This window comes from Mastacembelus armatus, chromosome 3 (genome assembly GCF_900324485.2).
Source record: "Mastacembelus armatus chromosome 3, fMasArm1.2, whole genome shotgun sequence".
Taxonomy (NCBI): domain Eukaryota; kingdom Metazoa; phylum Chordata; class Actinopteri; order Synbranchiformes; family Mastacembelidae; genus Mastacembelus; species Mastacembelus armatus.
Window position 1 is genome coordinate 20,439,910 of NC_046635.1, and position 16,170 is coordinate 20,456,079.

A 16,170-nucleotide genomic window follows, 5' to 3' on the forward strand; every position below is an offset into this window, starting at 1 on the left:
CTGCTTTTAACACACTTTCTTCGGACTTACCATGTTACGAGGGCGAAACTTAGAAAAAGCACCGACCATCCAGCGGCGGTTACTCTTTTCTCAGTCCGGTGCAAAAGCCGACGCTATTTTCCACAGTAGTTCATTCCTCTCACAATATTAATAATAACAACAATAATAATATATTAAAAAAAACTACAAGAACCGCTCTTTGTTCCGGCTGGTTAAAACTGGAGGGTGTTTTGGGTAAGCTCCATTGATTTTGGGACGCTTCTCCTCAGAAACCACTCCTTGCTGGTTTGTCCAGTGATGTCATGCACTGGGGGGAAAAGAGTCTTCAAAGTCCCGACCCCCAAGTTAACCATTTAGTGAACACACGGTTACCTCGTCTGTTTTACTGCCGTTGTTTTTGTTTTGTTCACTTGTTGGATATCTGTGACTTTGAAGTGTTTACAGCCCTGGTCTCTGCGCGCCCAGAATTACTTTCTACCTTTTTAATAATGAAACGGTCGTTTTCACTTATCGTGCGGTCATTAAACGTATCACCGCAGTATGTTCACTGTAGACAGCGTTGCCTAGATTATATAGCCTTTCTAACGATATACGACATAATTATAAAAATATATTTAGTTAGTTCAATTTTTGTCAAGCTTTCAAATATAAGAATACTTTTTAAAAAATCACGTTAGCGCATTATAATGGCACAAATTTGTGGTCTTTGCACGTATAGCCTGTACTATGGAAGCAGTGATTGACATGTTAAATTGGTAAGTGAACGTACAGACCCTAAGACTACTGTCTGGAATCACATTCGCCCAAGACATTGTACAGCACTGGAAAAACCCCGAATAGGCTACATGCAGCAGGAAACTAAATTGGAAACATCTGGAGTGCAGTAAATAAAAAAAGTGGATGTTTCACTTTTAGAAAAAAAAGAAGCTTTAGACATAATAATAATGTTCAGGCTGGGCAGGGAGGGATTTAAACTGACTCATTTTGTTTCTTGAGGTGTGTGTGTGTGTGGGTGGGGGGACACAAAAAGAGCTTGTCGTTGATGATAGAGTGAAGGACACATGCCTTTAACATCTCCTGGTTTGGCTAGTGCACGTGAACGTAACACAGGCCACGTGACTAAAACCAGGAAGTTCGTCGAGTGTCAATAAAAGGGTGAGTGTGCATTTTCTTTTTTTTTTTTTTACTCGTGGCGTCTCTGTGTGAGATTTTTAAAAACTGTTACTAAAGCATTGCTTTAAAGTAGTTATGCTATACGAGCCGACAACGTTTAAACGAGCGAATCTGTCTTTATTAGCACACGCTAAGCAGCTAACCGGGGTTGAGCTGGTTTGTTTATACGAAAGAATAAAAAATGTGTGTGTGTTTTTCAGACAGGCTCACATCAGTGATTGCCGATGACGTTTTGGATTTATTTATAACTATTGTCTGTGGTACTACCATGTTAAGGCTGTGTTCTGTTTCTGTGATCAGAAGTTATAGATGGCTTCTTCAGACTGGCACTTGTCTCTGAAGCTGCTGGATCAGCCCAAATCCATCTTCCACTTCCCAGAGATGATGCCTGGGGATGTCCCACCAGGAGGGTACAGGGTCGCCACCTTAAAACAACTTGTGGCAGCTCAGCTCCCCGACTCTGTACCAGACCCAGAGCTAATAGGTCTGTCACAACTCTGCCATTTGAACACAATAAATGAGCTCTGAATGAAATGTGTGTATGTTTCTTCTGTAAATTCCTTGAGGAAAATACCTGATCTATGTTGCTGTACAATATGCACATCACTCTTACTGGCTCCAAAAAATGTTCTGTCTGTGTTTATGTTTTTACCAGAGCTGGTCCACTGTGGGCGGAAACTTAAGGATGACCTCACATTGGATGCCTGTGGGATTCAGCCAGGATCCACCTTACACATCCTCAAAAGGACTTGGCCAGAGCCTGAGAGCAGTTCAGGTCTGTGTGTCATTTGAGCATTGAAATTTGTGTTAGACCGTAAGTGAGACTAAAAGTCTGAACCTGAACGGGTGTGTGTTGTTTTCTAGAGCCTGTGAACAGAGCAACTGCAGCCAGAGAGTTCAGGGTATTTCATGCTGCTCTTCACTCCCTCAACTCCACCTACAGAGATGCAGTGAGTAGAACGCGCACACACACACACACACACACACACACACACACACACACACACACACACACACACACACACACACACACACACACACACACACACACACACACACACACACACACAGGGGCAAGCACAGCCCAAAATGAGTGCCTAAAGTAAGACCCCTTGCACTTGTGGCTCAAATGAGTGCAAATTATGACTCCACTGTACTTACATATTTAGTTTTAACTATCCTTGGTCAAACAATTCTTTGATGCTCTTTAGGATAATATCAGTCTTCTGCTGCAACTACAGGCTCAAAGTTTAGGCTGTGTATAGGTTTGTTATTCAGAAAAGAAACATCTAGATTTCTCATTTGGCATTAAAATGCATTTTAATTGCATCCTTGTAATCACATTTCACTTCTCTCATTGATTTTAAAAAGTGGTTATGTTGCTTAATACTCTAGACAAGGGGTTGAGTGGGGATTTGGAGTTCATTCTCTCAATCGAAACCCTCTCAGTTATTTGAGAGAACTGTATCACACAATGCTCGGAATTTTTCTCACGCCTAAGACATGGTAGAGAATTAACTAGGGTGTCCTTCATTGCAGATTGCAGGACTGCATTGGAGTGTTTGCATTTTACACATTTTTAGACATGTACATCCTTGACCAGCAGACTGTTTGGCTTGTAATGGCATTCCTATTAATTGTATTTTGGGTGTTATCACATCAGTGTTCACAGCTCTTTACTTTGGTCACTGAAAAGTTGACAAAGATTATCCTCAACAGGAAAAAGTTTAGCTGTTACAGGGGGGCAGCCATCCCAGGCATAAACCCACCAGTCACCACCAGCATGTTGACTGTAGTGATAAATAAGTACTTAAGATAACCATAGGCCATTTTTTATATAAACTGTTATGAGTACCTCACCTATAATGATATTCATTCATGGCTGTTGGCACAGATAACAGATCCTGTTGATGGAGATGTATATGACAGCAGAATACAACTGAGCATTATGTTTTTTGATACTTATGATTGCTGTATTATGATTTAAATGCTGTTATTTGTTTGACAAACTGTTTGCTCTCTGGTATCCATCCACAAGATCTGTAGATAAATCAGCATCATAAATAACTGGGAACTAATTCCACAGTTTTTTAAAAAATGTTCAGTTTAAAAGAGATTACTCAAATAAATGTACACCAGTGTTCATGGATAAATAAGTACCGAATTAGTGCAGTTTATACAGTGAATCTACATTTCATTTCTGGATATTTTATTCAGTGTTGTAAATATATGAAAGATATTTCTACTATTAATGTGGATGGAAATTCTATTATTGTTTCCTCTACTATTGTTGCTGCTACATTTACACATACAGCACTGTCCTTTCTCCAAATCTAGGTATATAAAATGCTAACAAATAAAGAGTCCCTGGATCAGATCATTGTGGCTACACCAGGGCTCAGGTCAGACCCTGTCGCCCTAGGTAAGACCCATTTAGTTTTACCACCATACAAATAAGCCATTTGTTGTACCATATGCATATTTAAATTGTAATATTTTCATTTCATGTGTTTAGGCGTACTCCAAGATAAAGATCTGTTTGTGCAGTTCACAGACCCTAGCATGCTGGACATGTGAGTGCAGCTTGTCTTTGTTATTGGCTCTGCTATGACACATAAAAAGTGAGGCCAAACACACGAGGTCATTTAGATTCACGTCTATACTTTTCTGTCTCTCTCACAGATTAATCAGTTCACACCCAGCCCTTGTCAATGCCATTATCCTAGTCCTGCACTCTGTGGCAGGCAGCATGCCCGCTCAGTCCAGTGCCAGCTCTTCTCGCAATGTGTCTGCCAGTTCCTACAGTGATATGCCAGGTAAGCAAAAAAAGTGGCTCAGTTGAAAACACGACTAACCAATGGTGCAACTAGACTAAAGCTGCATATTAAATAGAGCGTACACTTTTTCATAAGCCTAAATCGAGATGAACTTCCATATAATTTGATTCTCCTGGGTTATTGTATTGATTTTGACATTATAATTGTGACAGTTAAGTTTACTTCTATTCTCACAGGAGGCTTCATGTTTGAGGGCATGTCGGACGATGAGGAAGATTTCCAGTCTGTGAGTCTAAGCTGGATTCTCAACTTTAGAGATCATAAACAGGAAAACTAATAAGGCTAATGTCTTTAATGCATTTCTGAATGTAACAGGGGAGCCCAGCAGGTCCTTCTAACAGGGCAGGGGCCTCAGCAGGAATACGACCAGTGTCTCTGAGCCACAGTGGAGCAACAGGCCCTCGACCAATAACACAGAGCGAACTGGCAACAGCTTTGGCCCTCGCAAGTACTCCCGACAGCAGTGCAGTCACTCCTACAACAGCAAGCCAGGTGTGAACTGGACCACTTGAAGAATTTACTTGATTAAACTATTAAATGTATATTAAAGTTTAATGATCCCTACTACAAAACCTGCTATGTTACTGCAGGTACACACATTGAACTTTTTTTTGTCTTTGATTTAGGTGGACCCTTCCAGTGGTGTAACCCCCATGCCAGCAGGGACGCCAGTCAGTAATGATCTCTTCAGCCAGGCTCTACAGCAAGCTCTGCAAGCCAGCAACATGTCTGCTCTACAGGTGAGGCTATGAACTAGATGATTCCATCCAACATATTCAGTTAATTGAGGAAATGTGCTTAGAAATATCAGCAGAGGCTGTCAGGTTGTTTAGACTGAGTGGTCTTTGGATAAGAGACGATTGTTGGAATGTGGTTTTGTTTTGCCAGGGCCGCTGGCAGTCCCAGATGCAGCAGCTCAGGGACATGGGGATCCAGGATGAGGAGCTGATGCTGCGAGCGCTGCAGGCCACAGATGGTGACATCCAGGCTGCCCTTGAGCTCATATTTGCTGGAGGCCCAGTCCTCTGAGCCCACACTGCACGGACATTGGCTTTCATAGGGGAGGGAGCAGCAGAAAGCCTCATCCTGCTGCACAGAAATGATAAAATATGTCTTTAGACATTCAGTATGTACAATTTATTATTATTAACCCATTTATATTTAACTGTACATACAGTGCCATTTCTGCTGAGCTCCACAAAACTTTTATTCATTCATTCATGTGACTACTATTGTAATAAATTCACTTTATGCTGACCACCTGAACTGCTGTTTTTTTTAAATTTCATTATGCGTGTCAGTTTAAGTTACCCACCAATTACAGCTGAAATATTGATGTGCAGTTTTAAGATTTCATTTTTCTTCGTTTCTTAATTGTAAAAGCATACACATTCATCTCTTAAATAGTGTAATCCAATAAAGTATGTGTACCAATGATACATTTCCGTTGTCTACCTGTAACTCCCCTATTTGTACACTAGATGGCAATGCAGTAGTTTATTTCTAGCCAGACATGAGTACATATTGTTAATGCTGCTTTGTCTTTGTCGTTTTTCTTCCTTCGCTAAAATTAAAATTGTGTTCTTGATCTGCCCTCTGTTCAACATTGTTTGATAAACAGTTGCTTTATTTCTAATAATGTGCTTTCATTTTTCAAAGAGGACATTCTGCTTAGACAGCTGGTAACATAAAAAGGGGAAGTTGCACAGATAGTGTGATTGCTTTATTAACATCATCTGAGATGTTGCTGGGCTTGTCAGAGCATTGTTACCATTAACTGAGCCCCTCTCCCCCCCATCCCTTTTGTTTTTTTTCTCTCAGCTTTATTACAGCTACATTTGCTTTGTCTTGTTGTCTCCCATCAGGGTATTTTAGGGGAGGACATATTACGTGCCCCCCCCCCCTCTGCCTCCTACTGTTCTCCATCTACAGTAATTGCCCTGCTTAGTTTTATTACTGCATCTGTGAATGTGACTGCTCAATCAGTGGATTGCCCTTTCATGAGCACAGCACCCAAACAGCGCTTTGTGTCCGTCCGTCCCCATTACCATTTTATATGCATGCACACCTGTGGGCAATTTCCACCTAGCAACTGCCTCCAAGGGTATTTTAAAAATAAAGCATTTCCACTGTGCTGAGTGGAAGAAAACTGTATCATAGCGTCAACAAAACAATAGTGAATTAAACTGTCATTCTCTTTACAGGCAAATCAAAAAGGAGATGGTTAAATAATAGTGGAATTTTAACCAAACAGGGACAATGTCGAACACTTTTGCATTGATTTCAGATCTAGGTTTAATGCTTTTTCATATTCCCAAAAATCAGATGTAACATACATTGTGATATATCAGGTCTATTTACTACTTGTACTTAATAGGCTTCTTCCTCAAGCTTAGTATCTGCAGCTTTCAGGATTTTCTAATAATTTCCTCTGGCATATCAGCATGTGACATTGTCATGGAGACACTTGACTGCATGTAGAAAATATGTTACTGTGACAACCATAGTTACAGTAGGTTAGTAGGTTTTGTGTGTAGTAGTATTGGCTCTATGTGATCTCTAAGGGCCCTGATGTTATCATGTCTAAAAAGACCTAAAATTATAATACACTCAACTGATAAAGTAAGTACAGTTTACATCTATCCACTCTTTAATCAGCTCTCCATCTAAATATAGAAGATCGGGGTATTCCAAAGGGGGACATTTATTACACTAATATTAGAGGAATGAAGATGATGTTGATACAGCAGCAAAAATACCCTTTTGAATCCAGGCATCAGAAGTGAACCACACACTTTGAAGAGCACACAGTGAGCAGAAATAATGGAACACAAGCTTTCTCTGCCTATTTCCACCTACAGTACTATTGTATTTTTGAGCTCAATATGGTCCCTCCTCACTAAGCTTGCCTGCACTGCACTTCTGCCCGTCATCAATGAGGTTTTGGGTAGTTGTGAAGAGCCATGACTTTGTCAGGCTTTCTCTGTGTATTCTTTTCATTTTTCAAAGCTGATCACTGCGGCATGTCGGTGGACGCTTATGTGTGAAAACCCACTGCAGAGCAGGAACAGGATATGACTTAAACAACTGGAAACTTCCCTGCTAATGAATAGAGCCTGGAGCTTTGAAGTTGGCATAAACCTGCTCAATTACTCCCAGAGTGACCTGGGACTCAGGTAATGAGCAAGGTTCTGCACCATGTCATTACGGCCAATGTAAAGGCAATAGAAAACATCAATGCCGGAGCTTTCAAAATGGTGTAAAAGCTCCTCCTAATCAGGCCTTTACAGACAAGCACAACAATATCAACACTATTCTCTCCAGATGAAACCCTCCGACGTGCCAGAGGAGGAAAGAATAGGGTTGGTAAAATGTCCTCTGTCTACTTTTGTCTTTCTGAAAGGAGGCACCTCACGCGTTATTAACATAAGGTCTGTTACCTGAGATTGCTTTCTGCCCGGCGTGACTGAGCAGAATATGAAATGAGCTTCTGATGGACATGAGGCCATTTTTTTTTTCTCCTTGTGGCCCATTCATTGCTTTCAAGCCATGCTTTTATTCTTCCCTGTCTTTTTCAGCACTCTTTTTGTCCACAAAAGCTTCTTTGATGCATTTCATCCCAGCTGCTTTAACCCTTGATGGAGCTTCTCTGGAGGAGAATGGAGCTGCAGCGGAGCGAGAAGCAAAGATCTTGCAGAAACACAGGGGGAGTTAGAATGGAAACTTAAAATAGCAACTTCACTTCCTGTTTTGATTGAAGCTGTGGTTTTGACTGACGTGAGTGAGATAAAGAAAATCAAGAAATCCACATTATATGTTGAAGTACGTGTCGGCCGAGTGCTCTCACTGAACAATAGTACACCAGTTTCCACTATCAAGTGCATTTCTTTGGCTACATGGAATGATATTTGCAGAATTTTCCAAAAAATGGCTAAATGGATATAATGCAATTACAGGTTAGATTTTACTCATACATACTAAAAATATTAAAATATTAACTGTAGAATCCAAATGCAAGTAATACAACACGCACCACTGTTCATTTACACATACAAGGCATCCAGTATACAATTGTATAGTCAGGTGCACACATCACAAATGTCAGGATGATTGGTTACTCTAAATTGCCCATAGGAGTAAGTGTAAGTGTGTGAGGTTTGTCTCTATGTGGCACCCAAATGAATGCTGGGATAGGCTGCAGCAGATCCCCGTGACCCTAATTAGGAATAAGCAGGTATAGATAACGGATGGATGGATGTTCTGATCTAGTTTGACTGCTTCAGCTCAGCCATAACAACCCTGTCGTCCAAGATGATCCCTATTTTTAATGGTTTCAGGAGAGGAGAAGCCAGGTTTTGGGCCCCATCTTTCAAGGTGTTCTCATTATTAACATATCGTAACAGGGCGTGTCAGAAAAAAAGAAGGTACATCATATGTTTGAAATAAAATCATTGAACTTTAATAGCTTAAAATGTAACGTAAAATGAAGTCACTAACCAAGCTACTCCTGAAGATGTAAAAAGCACTTTTTAAAGAAATGACAGGAGTACACTGCACACTTCCTAAAAATGGTGTACATTAAGAATTCCCCCCATTCAACAAGATGATAAATGTACCCACCATTGCAGAAAGTAGAGGAACAGCTGACCGCCGCACTTCTTAAAAATACTCATCAGGCTTGGACTGATGGCACATCACACAGTCCTTTCCTCTTCCTATAAATTAAAAACCAGAGCCAAGTTTCAAAAAGCACTGTTTGAAAGTGGCTAACATTAATGACGCTGCTTTAAAAGTAAGTAGTGATGATACTGTATTACATTTAAGCCTGAACTTACCTCATTTCATGATAGAAAAAAAAAAAAGAAGGGGAAAAATGGTGTAGCCTCCTCAACCCTATAGCAGTCAGTGGTCAAACTGACCATGCCAAAACATACTGAGTGAATCAGACACTTGGAAGCTGGCAAAGTGCTGCAGTAATGTTGAAGGGGTGTCGTCCAAAAATGTATGCGTTTAATTTGTTCAAGTCAAAGATGCCAGTGAAATCAATGCCTCCTTTATTATAGTACACCATACTAAAATTGGCTAAGTAATGCAATAACATTAATTGGAGGAGGACTGCAGGCTCACAGTGCAGAACTATGTAACACTGATTTTTTTTTTTTTTCAAAGAATTTACCGCTTGTCCTCTCAGTAGTAAAATACAGCAGATACTTCTAAGAGTCTTATTAGAAAATTAGTATATGTATATGTAAATGTTTAAAATGCTGGTATAGATTCATTTATTATCAAAAAAGGTCAGATGTGTGATTACTGGAAGCAAATATGGACGAGCACGATTTAGAGAGATACATCAAAAATGTTACTAGAATAAACAACAGAGGGGGAAAAAAAAATATTATAGGACTGTGCTACAAAGTGGATCAATAGAGAACAACAAGTGCTGGAGTACTGGCTTGATAATAGCCCCAGCATTCTCTCCTTGACTCAAACAATGGTCGCTCTTCACTATTTTATCAAAAGGCTTCACCATGGTAACTGGCGATGGTAAAGATACAGAAAGGGGCTTTTCTCCTGCTAAATAAAAGGGGCTTGCTTTATTTTTGAGGGTGATCAAAACATTAAATCACACATTAACTCATAAACCCAATTTTATTTATTTTCAACCTTGATGCCTCTATGTCCCCATACAATACATTCAGTATATACATTTGGCCATGAGGGACTGTACAGAGATATGTTATAGTAGTGCATACATACATGGCACAAAAATGTACACAAAGGAAACTCATACATGCTACTTTACCACAGTAAAGTGATACACAAGATACACACAGGGCAAGTCAATGGCTGATGGCTGATTACACATTCTCTCTCTCACAGACACACACACACACACACACACACCTGCACACCCACACAAAGACTAAAGTTTCATGCATGCACAGTTGTGTGTACACACACACACACACACTTTAAGACACTTCTGAGGGAGGAGAAGGTTTCTTTCAGGTACTCATAATAGAAATATACAAATATGAGGAATGTGTCTGCTGAGGACAGCAAATCCCTCCCCTGTCAGAACACCCTCTCCTCTGTCTCCCTTATTTTTTCTTTCCATCTCTCCCATCTTCCCCTTCTTCAAAGCTAAGGCCTCTCTCTAGGCAGTGCGGCCACCATACACAGGCTCTTTCCTAGAGTAGAGTAATACTCATGAGCAGCAGTAACTAAATAAAGAGCCTTTACTGTTTAAACAGGGAACATTCAAAACATGAACGATTCATTTGCCATAAAATTTATTTTAAATGTGTATTTCTTCTTAGTATATCTTCTCTTAAGGAAACACATAGGTCCACTATGACAACACACTACAGCATTTCCTAATAAAGCTGAAGATGCTGCCTCATCACATGAACAGACACCCTCATATGACAAAGTTATCAGATGATGACATCTGACTGCTCACTTACTGCACCAACAAAATAAACATCTGTATACATCCCACTTTCTACAAACTACTTTGACTAATCAGGTCAATATGCTGATTACATTTCTTCCCTGTGGACATTTTGTACCATCACATTTGTCAGAAACATATGGTAGAGGCACACACTCCGATCATTTTCCCTTCAGTGACTGCAGTTTATAGTTGCATAGCACACAGCGGAGATATACAGGAGTCAAAGCCAAAATGTATTTGACTTTGTATATACAGTTGTCATGCTTGCTAAATTCAGCTTCTAATTCCAACTGTCAGTTGTTTTCAGCCTGGCCCACCAAAGCCACCAAAATTTCCAATTTCACTTGGATGTGCTCATTCAACCACCAACCAAACGAATTTTGCAACTCATAAGGTTTCTTCTTAAGAGACAGATTGATCATAGAAGCATTAGACGCTCTCATTAGAGTCACTTCATGGAGTGGATACTGTTGGAAAATCAGCGCCTATTCGCTGTGATTGGTCAGCAACTTTATATGCTGTGGGCTGAAGTATATGTTGCAATTTCAGTCTGTTGCAATAAACTGCAGACAGCTGGCCACAAGACAGACGTGTGTTTCCTATGAGCTGCTAAAATCAAATGTGGTTAATGAGTAAATACAAGAAGAAAGGAAAATTAGTGAGTCCTGGGGCCACATTCTAGTTTCTTGAGTTCAGGGGAAGGAAAAAAAAAAAAAAAAAAAGGCTGTGACAACTGAAGAGGTTCAAGCAGTAACAGCAGTTTGTACCAGCAGGGTTAAACACACTGGAACACCGTGCACGCATTCTCATTTGCATACAAATACCATACACATGAATGTGACACATGCATTCTCATAGTCACACATGTATGCACATCTGATAGTAAAGGGTTGATGACAGAGAGATGCTGAGTGGAAGCATGACATGTTGAAGGTAGATGGTTATCTGGTTCAAATAGGCTGCGATGTGATTGGTCTGCGGGTGATGGGAGATATGCAATCATCTCTCATGTGACGCTTGACAATCCTGTTGGTCAGCAGATGCTGTGACTTGCGTCCAAGACTCAGGTCACTGAGGCAAACGAGCATTTAGCAGAACTGGAAACAACAAAAATGCAAAGCACCACAGCAAAAGAGGCTGGAGTAGTCCGAAAAAACACGATCACATCGGCACACAACAAGGAGCGCTGGAAAAAGGGAGGGGACTACACGCAATCACAAAGGAGTAACACATCAGTAATAATCACCCCAGAATAAATTACAGTCACAGAACAATCATTAAAAGCAGAATTGGAAATCAGCTGATCTAGCGGACTGATTTTACCCATGCATTATAAGGCATTAACCAAACTTTTGTTACTGACATCACATAGTATCATATTAGTGACTACACATATAGTTGCGGATCTGGAAAACCTGTTTTTTTTTTTTTTTTTTTTATGAAAATGTCTTCATAAAAAAGTCTTGGATTAAATCTATTCAAAAAACATATTCCTAAAACCAATGATTCTATTATAAGGGAATTGGGAATGTCAAAGGGAAGGCAGATCAATGTCTGCAATCCCATTGTACCTATTGATCTGCAGATGGGCGAATGACATTGATTTTCTGAGGTAGACAATGCAGGCATATTTCATTCTCCTGATGCAAAGCCATTCTAAGCAGGGGTAGTGAGGATAATTTGGTCCATTTGGACAGGCTCTGGTCTCTAGCCTCAGCCAATTGTACTGTGTCAGATGGGTCGACCCATCCATCATGTTCTCCTGCCTGTCTCACCAGTATGGTACTTACACTGTCTTTGCTGTGATACACCCACTTAGTGATGGATAGCAGACAGCATGGACTATGACAAGATAGAGAGATCAGTCTGCACAGCTCACAGGCCTGTTGTTTTCATGCAGCTGGGGACACACCATTCATACAAGGACAGTTTATTCAATATCCTGACCACTGTATGGGACCCATGTGGACAATATCCCTCAACATGCCTCATAAATGTCGCTTCCCTTGCACAGCTCTTATAATCTTCTTCAAGTCCCCTTACACATTATTACAGTATCAATAGAGCCTAACCAAATAAGAAAATCAGACCAAGTTGTTCTACACAATTGCTCCGATGGACACTCGTATTATGATTAAAGGTACATCCCAGTGACAAATGTTTCAATGTTGTACCTATCCTTTTTGAGTGTTAAGTGCTATGGGATGTCAGCTCAAGAATCAACGTCCATCAGATAGTCTGTGATGTAATGTAGTGGGTGTCTGTCATAAATAAAATAAAATATTCAAGACTTCTGCAACACTGAGTCTGTATATATATATGAGATAGTATGAAGTAGGCCTTCAAAACAGGTCTGGAATCAGACAACCAGTGAGGTGAGTCAGGATCAGCAGTTGTTCATCTTCCCATGAGCCCACAGGGCGCTGACCAGAGGGACAGGAAGAGTGGAGCCACAGGTTGCCCCAGTGAGTACTGCAGGGGACGATACCTGCAGGTGACCCAGAGCACTATAGTGTCCTGATGGCTACTGGGTAGAGCAGGGACATGTGTTCGGCACCCTTGATGGGCAGCTTGCGGCTGGAGTAAAAATTGATAATCTCAGGCACGCTGTCAAAGGGGCAGCTGTTCTGGCCCAGGATGTACTTGTTCTCCTTTGTCCGCGACAGCTTCATGTGCATGAAGCCCTGGCTGCTCCTGAGGGGAGATGAGAACAAAAGACGGGGACAGAAAACACGTTAGTTCCATACAAGTTCCAACAAGGACCAAGAGTCTCTGTTAAACATCATGCTAACATCCACATCGAGAGAGCTGGTTATGTCGCTGCCACTCAGCCTTGCTGCATAGTTGGCTCATCTTCCCTATACACTGAAACAACTATTGCTCTTTGAAATATGCATTTTTAAACCATAGATGTTTGTTAAACTTTCAAAGAGTCTACATGCACAACAGTAAAATCAATAAACAAATATTTCACTGGAAAAATAAAAACTTTTGAGCTGCTGATGACTCTATAAAAACAGAGGGGATCACCAAAGACCTGGGGGTTTACAATCCATCCTGTAGAGAACTGATGAGATATTTCAGTGTGGCCCAAATAACCATTGCCACTATTTAGAGCCATGCCACGAGTATGACTAAAAAAAAATTTAAAAAGAAACATATGCTAGGACGAGCCTGAATATACCAGAAAGTCTGATCACTACTCCTTGACAGGCTCTTTCTCGTGAACTCCCACAGTACTTGCTCCCTACAGTATGTGACAGTGTTCTGAAAGCTGGATTACCTATGATAACTTTAGAGCTGTCTGGGGAGGAGACTAAAAGGCAGGTTGCTGAAGGTGCTGGGTTTCACATCCAAAGCATAAAGATGAGGCTAATGAACCCCCAGGATAAATCACTTAAGCTAGAGCAATAAATACACAGCAAATTAAAAGCTCCCTGTGTGTTTCTAAGAGCCTTCGATCAATACTTTTTACAGCTTGCCAGTAATCTTGAGCCTTAGAATAGAAAAGCACTTTTTTGGAGTTAAGTGATGCAACAGTAAGGAACCTATATAAAACGGTCCCAGTATACTTCTGACAATTTGTAATCCCAAAATACATTGGGATTACAAAAGCTTTTTATATAATTAGCAGCTAATGCTTCTAGCAAGTTATGACAGCTGTAGGCCCAGATACTATTAACTTATTGCTGCAAGTGTATGCAGACCTGGCATGTTATGAAAGTAATGTGGACCAATCACCTATTTTATTTTATATCATGTTATTTTTTTTCTCAAATTTGAAATGCAAGCCTTGTTGCTGGAAAAAAAGGGCAGACAACAAAACAAGTTTTTAATTACACCAGAAAAAAACAAGAGAACCCAAGGATTGGCATTAACCCTTTGTGACAAACACACCACAGCTATGGATTAACCTATGTGCTGAAGCATCATGGAGTTGTCTTAACTTTGTTTGACAAAGATGCTGGACCCTAACAAGGGCCGTATACAAAATAACTGTGCACAAGACGTTGATAAGGAGGAGGTATTTATTCTGTCAACACAACAACTAAGTAGAAATAATGTATGTGAATGGCTTAAAAAAAGGGGTGAAAAGATAGTGGTCATGAATGTTGATGAGGTTTGCAACCTTTATCATATGCCATACTGTACTTGTTTCTGTTCCTGATTACCATATTGAGTTCATTAATAGTCAGCCACACAAACAATGTAACTAGAACAAAATACATGTTTTTTGATGTCACTGAATATATTCCCACTGTAAATATATGCTGATTTTTCAATACGGCCATTATCTGTGATAAACAGGAGCACGTATTGTGCTTTAGGCACCTTAAACATAAGGCAAGTCCATTCTTTACTTATCGCATAATTACATGTGTAAAGCCTGCGGATAAGTTCTTTCCCTGATGCAGAGGGAGAAACTGGCACAGAGATAACACTGAGGTGAAAAAAAAGAATGCACAGGGTTCAATCTGGGGACATGTATCAAGAATAAGAACACATTTAAAGAGATAAATGGTAATGGCTTTCTGAGAAATTCTGCTTTATTTCAACAGATCAATCCTTTTTTTAAGACTAGTGATGTAATGACCATAATGGTTATTTTTTACAGAGACAGAGATAAAGAAGCTGTAGAATTGTACATATGCCAATGGTGTAATAGCATATATGGCAGATGATGCAGAGTATTTAAAATATTTAAATGGTAACATCATTTTTTATAGTCGAGCTGAGGTAGAAAGCTGAAGGCTCAAGTAAACACAGCTATCACTTCTCCATTACTGTGCTTCTGGCCTCAACATTTGAGAATGTCATTAACAAGTTCATCATGATTTTGAGAGTATGACAAGAGCTCCTTGCCATGGGTCTCTACAATTAAAATATTCTGCAAGTGGCATCAGGAGAGCTTATTTGAAGAGAAAAAAAGAAAAGAAAAAAAAAAACATCCCAGCAAAGAGCGTTTGATGAATCTTCATGCGGAGAACTGGGAGACAGGTGTTAGGTTACACTGAGCCACACTTAAAAAAGGCAAACACATCAATAGCATCATTTTTACATTCCCAACTGATTTTCCAGGCAACGTTCAGGTCTGCTTATCATGTTACAGTCCTGCAGAGACAGAAACCAGGACAACAAAGCAAGACAGCAAGGCCGCTGATAAAATTAATATGGGGCTATTTTTGAGAATACAGGCCTTTGTGGTGTTATCGTATCCTTGTGTTTGTTGGCTTATATTGTCTAATCAGGATTAATCTCACTGGGGAGGTATGCTGTCCTGTTTATTGAGGTTTATGACTTTGATTTGAACCCAGTAGCCTTCAGACCAGAAATAGTCCGACAGCAATCATTGCTTATCTCCACCTTGAACATATTGGATTGCTACATGAATGATGTGCTCAGTGTTATGAATCTATGGCACTACAAAAAGGCAAAGTCATCTGCCAAAAGATAATGATCCTTGGCAGAATTGATGACCTTTTTAACTAATCCCGGGCATCAGATATCCTGTGTGCCCATTATTTCACATGAGCACAAATTAAATAATTCCCAGGATGATTTGCAAGACAACTGATAAAAAAAAACAAAAAAAAAAACATAGTTAGTTGTGTGATGCAGACTGAGAAGCAAAATGTCATGTAGGTTCATTCTGGTTCATAGACCAAGAAAGAAAACTGGAAGGAAAAAAAAAAATGCTTTTTT

At 40.0% G+C, this 16,170-nt stretch overlaps 3 protein-coding genes across 7 annotated transcripts in view; 1 reads left to right on the top strand and 2 right to left on the bottom strand.

The window, feature by feature from the left end:
* Positions 1-308, bottom strand: part of cd276 (CD276 molecule) — a 62,891-nt gene extending 62,583 nt beyond the window's left edge. The window contains exon 1 of the mRNA XM_026293386.2: positions 31-308. The gene's annotated coding sequence lies outside the window, so the exon portion shown is untranslated. The remainder of the gene's footprint in view (positions 1-30) is intronic.
* Positions 309-1,044: 736 nt separating this feature from the next.
* ubl7b (ubiquitin-like 7b (bone marrow stromal cell-derived)) lies at positions 1,045-5,268 on the top strand. 2 transcript variants are annotated; one of them, XM_026293383.1, is made up of 11 exons: positions 1,045-1,155; positions 1,474-1,657; positions 1,829-1,948; positions 2,038-2,123; positions 3,511-3,595; positions 3,689-3,746; positions 3,856-3,989; positions 4,187-4,236; positions 4,326-4,502; positions 4,637-4,750; positions 4,899-5,268. In XM_026293383.1, the coding sequence occupies exons 2-11, from the start codon at positions 1,483-1,485 to the stop codon at positions 5,037-5,039; spliced, it is 1,140 nt and encodes a 379-aa protein (XP_026149168.1). In that variant the 5' UTR covers positions 1,045-1,155; positions 1,474-1,482; the 3' UTR covers positions 5,040-5,268. The 2 variants fall into 2 exon arrangements, with proteins under 2 accessions (XP_026149168.1, XP_026149169.1); XM_026293384.1 differs by lacking the exon at positions 1,045-1,155 and adding an exon at positions 1,178-1,356.
* A 4,372-nt stretch (positions 5,269-9,640) lies between these two features.
* shf (Src homology 2 domain containing F) overlaps positions 9,641-16,170 on the bottom strand; it is an 88,279-nt gene continuing 81,749 nt past the window's right edge. For all 4 annotated transcript variants that reach the window (XM_026294241.1, XM_026294239.1, XM_026294240.1 and 1 more), the window contains one exon: positions 9,641-13,161. In XM_026294241.1, coding sequence (XP_026150026.1) covers positions 12,975-13,161 — 187 coding nt within the window. In that variant the 3' untranslated portion in view covers positions 9,641-12,974. The remainder of the gene's footprint in view (positions 13,162-16,170) is intronic.